The sequence below is a fragment of the Crocuta crocuta genome, unplaced genomic scaffold (assembly GCF_008692635.1).
Source record: "Crocuta crocuta isolate KB4526 unplaced genomic scaffold, BGI_CrCroc_1.0 scaffold1468, whole genome shotgun sequence".
In the NCBI taxonomy this organism is placed as follows: Eukaryota; Metazoa; Chordata; class Mammalia; order Carnivora; family Hyaenidae; genus Crocuta; species Crocuta crocuta.
In genome coordinates, this window is record NW_027531991.1 from 220,027 (window position 1) to 223,205 (window position 3,179).

General features: G+C 49.3%; 1 protein-coding gene across 5 annotated transcripts in view; it reads right to left on the reverse strand.

The window, feature by feature from the left end:
* Positions 1–3,179, reverse strand: part of PCYT1B (phosphate cytidylyltransferase 1B, choline) — a 119,384-nt gene that overhangs the window by 33,162 nt on the left and 83,043 nt on the right. For all 5 annotated transcript variants that reach the window (XM_077775063.1, XM_077775061.1, XM_077775062.1 and 2 more), the window contains exon 6: positions 592–734. In XM_077775063.1, the coding sequence (XP_077631189.1) occupies positions 592–734 (143 nt within the window). The remainder of the gene's footprint in view (positions 1–591; positions 735–3,179) is intronic.

Consider the following 3,179-nt stretch of genomic DNA (forward strand, 5'->3'; position numbering starts at 1 on the left):
AACACAGCAGAAATACAAAAGGAAGCAAAAGCCTTGTTTAAGTTGCTGTAATTTCTCTGGATGATGATGATGATGATGATGATGATGATGATGGCTGTTAAGTTTTCTAATGAACATCTGTAAGGCCTTAATACGATGAAAATTTTAAATTCATTTCCTCTGGGTTTAGCTTTTCACTGCCTTTGCCTGCCTGCCTTCCTTTCCCGAGGGCCCATCTCCCAGAAATCCTTCGCTAAAGTCTGAGAACAGTAAAAGAGGGAGGGTGGGGGGCAAGGGGAAGGAAGGCGGCTTCCTTTAGAACATGTGGAGCTCACTACCCTGTGCTTTGGTTGACTTAGGTTAGCCCTTCGGACAGTGGTTTCTCCATCTGGAAAATGGGGATAATACATCATTGGGTCGTTGCGCAAACTGAATATTGGGTCATTGAGACAATGAATATAAAACATCAGGAAGACTGTGTGGCACTGGAAGTTAAATAAAAAATCTTGTAAAAAGCACACTGCATGGCATATAGTATACCTCTAACAAACACATGGCGGCGGTGCTTGTGTGACATGGCAGTCGTCACAGGATAGCGGGTGGCACACTTACATTTATAAAGCTGACATTTAGTTCCTTGGCTGTGTACCCTCTCTGGAGGTTGCGTCGGGCATAAACATCATAGTCACGGACGATTCTGGTGATGATGTCTGATGTTGAGATGCCTTCCGTTCTCTGCGTTGGAACAAACATTCCTGTTCAAATAGTTAAAAGGAGAGAAAAAGAAAAAAGTAAGACCCATTTTCTTTAATAGCTCTCCTTTCCGGGACAGAGGTGCAGCTCCTGGGTGCGTGAGACAGGCTTTCACACGTGGCCCCAGCTGGCTCTTCCACGCCCAGTTCCAGACACTTCCTCCCTGCCACTAACACTGCGTGCTCGTCACCCTGCACCTGCTCCCTGGAGGCAGCGGGCACTCACCCGGCTCCTGGCAATGACCCTAACTCAAGCTTCAGATCCCCTGTCCCCCTCGCACCATCCAGGGGGCTTTGCAGTCTGTGGGTCCAGCTTCAAGGTCGTGTCCCTGGGAAGTCTTTTCCTGCCATCACCGAGCAGAATCCACAACCTCTAGGATACAAACGTGGCTTCCATCAACACAAGTATTTTAGATACTGGTCTCCTTGTCAAAAGGGGAACATTCTGAAAGTAGAGATTAGGCCTCAACTGTCTCTGCATTATCAGCCCCCAGTTCAGCGCCCATTTCTGACACATGGAAGGTGCTTGATCAATGCAAATGAAACGCATAAGTGAATAGAGAATAACAACTGAGCCAATGAATTAGATCACGGCCCAACTTCCCTTCTTCCCTAAGGAAGTCTGCATCTCATGAGACTAAGGAAAGGATGAAAAAAGTGTACTATTTGGTTGTCTCTGATTGGAAGACATGCCCTTGGGATGCTAGGTGATTTTATCTCCCTAAGAACAATCTACTCTGCGTGATGGTTTCACCACTCAAGACTCTTTCATTTAGAACACGTGGGACCCAGTGAAAATAAGCACAGAGAATGCCAAGTTCTAAGAGACTTTCTTTAATGTCCTCAGAGATCTATTAGGGTGAAAGAATACAGGGCTATCAGGAGGTCGCAAATGTTATCGAGACAAGAATGTGGTTTATGCTTACACTTGTGCTGTCAACCGAAATGACACGTTGGCAATTAAGATATTTCTACCCAGTGTGATTATGGCCACTAAGGCAGAGATATCAGGGGTGGGACGGCATGATGGACAGGGCCTAGGGACAAGGGTACTGGGTTCTCAGTTTGGAGACTTGGGCAAGACTCACACCTCAGAAGGCAAGTTACTTAACCTCAGTCTCCAAAAGTGAGAAATAAGGTAGCTGGAAAAGATGGCCTTGGGATCATCTGTGCCACCTCCCTCTCCCTCACTCAACCGTGTCCAATCGGTCTCCTTCCAGGCACCAACCTACCTCCTAAAAAGCTCTCCGATTCACCCACTTTTCTTCACCATCTGTCTAAACCAATCTAACACCATCTAGTTCAAAGATTACAGCAAGAGCCTCAAAACCGGTTTCCAGTGATGTCATTTTTGGTGCCCTCACTCCACTCTTCATACGACAAGGGCCACAGAGCAGCCGTCAAAACATATGCCAGACAGCAGCCCAACAGCCTTCAGTGGCTTTCTAGAGTGCTCAGAATTCCCATCAAATCCTTGCCTTGGCTCTGTGGCAGCTTGCTTTTTCTCCCCACCCCCCCCCCCCCCCACAACGCNCAGTCCCATCTCAGACCCTCTCTGCCACTTCACTGCCCGAGCCAAGGCCCCTGGGCCATGCCGCTGTAGGGGGCACCATTCTCAGCGGATTCTGTGGAGCTGTGCGACACAGTGGGCCTGCCTGAGCTGCCCGACACTAGGCTTCAGTGTTCTGAGAGGGCCGGCCCCGTGCCCTCTGCCACAAATGTCCTCTCTACCCAGCTAACTCTCATTCATCCACTGCGTTTCACCTTTATGTCATTTCCTCAAAGCGATCTCTCAACCTCCAGACTGGCTCTTCTGGCTTCTTCTCTGCCGTGGTCCACTGCTCTTTTCCTTCAAATATTCCAAGGTCTGTATGAAACAGCTTATTCCGCACTTAACAATAAGCTACATGAGGGAAAGAACTGCTCCTGTGTTCATCTCCTCCGTATTCTCAGCACCGGGTGACAAGCAGGCACTGTAAGAGTATTTGCTGAAGGGCTGAATAGATGGATACTGATCTCTGAGTGCCTTTCCAAATCCAGTTCTCTCTGATTCTATTGACATTGATGAACCTTCCAGGGTTCTGGCCCCTGCTAGGGTGTCCCTTGGAGCTCTCTTTTGGGATCATCTGCACATTCACAGTATCAGCAGCAGGTGGGCACTGCTGATGTCTGGGACCAAGCATCGAGTTTCTCAGTCTGTGGCTCAGAGGACAGAGCTGGGGTTTACGCCTATGCCCAAAACTTCTTTTATCGCCTTCTGAGAACATGGACTCCAACAAAGAAACCAAATGGCTGTGCAGGGGCTCTGGTGGGCAGGGAGCACTGAGTGGTCCCAAGCAGGGGGGGAGGGGGAAGGGGGTGCTGACACCTCACCTCCAGGCCAGGTCCTGCCTGATCTACCGGAACTCTGGGGCCGTCCTCATGCTGTGGCTGGATGGACACGGGAGG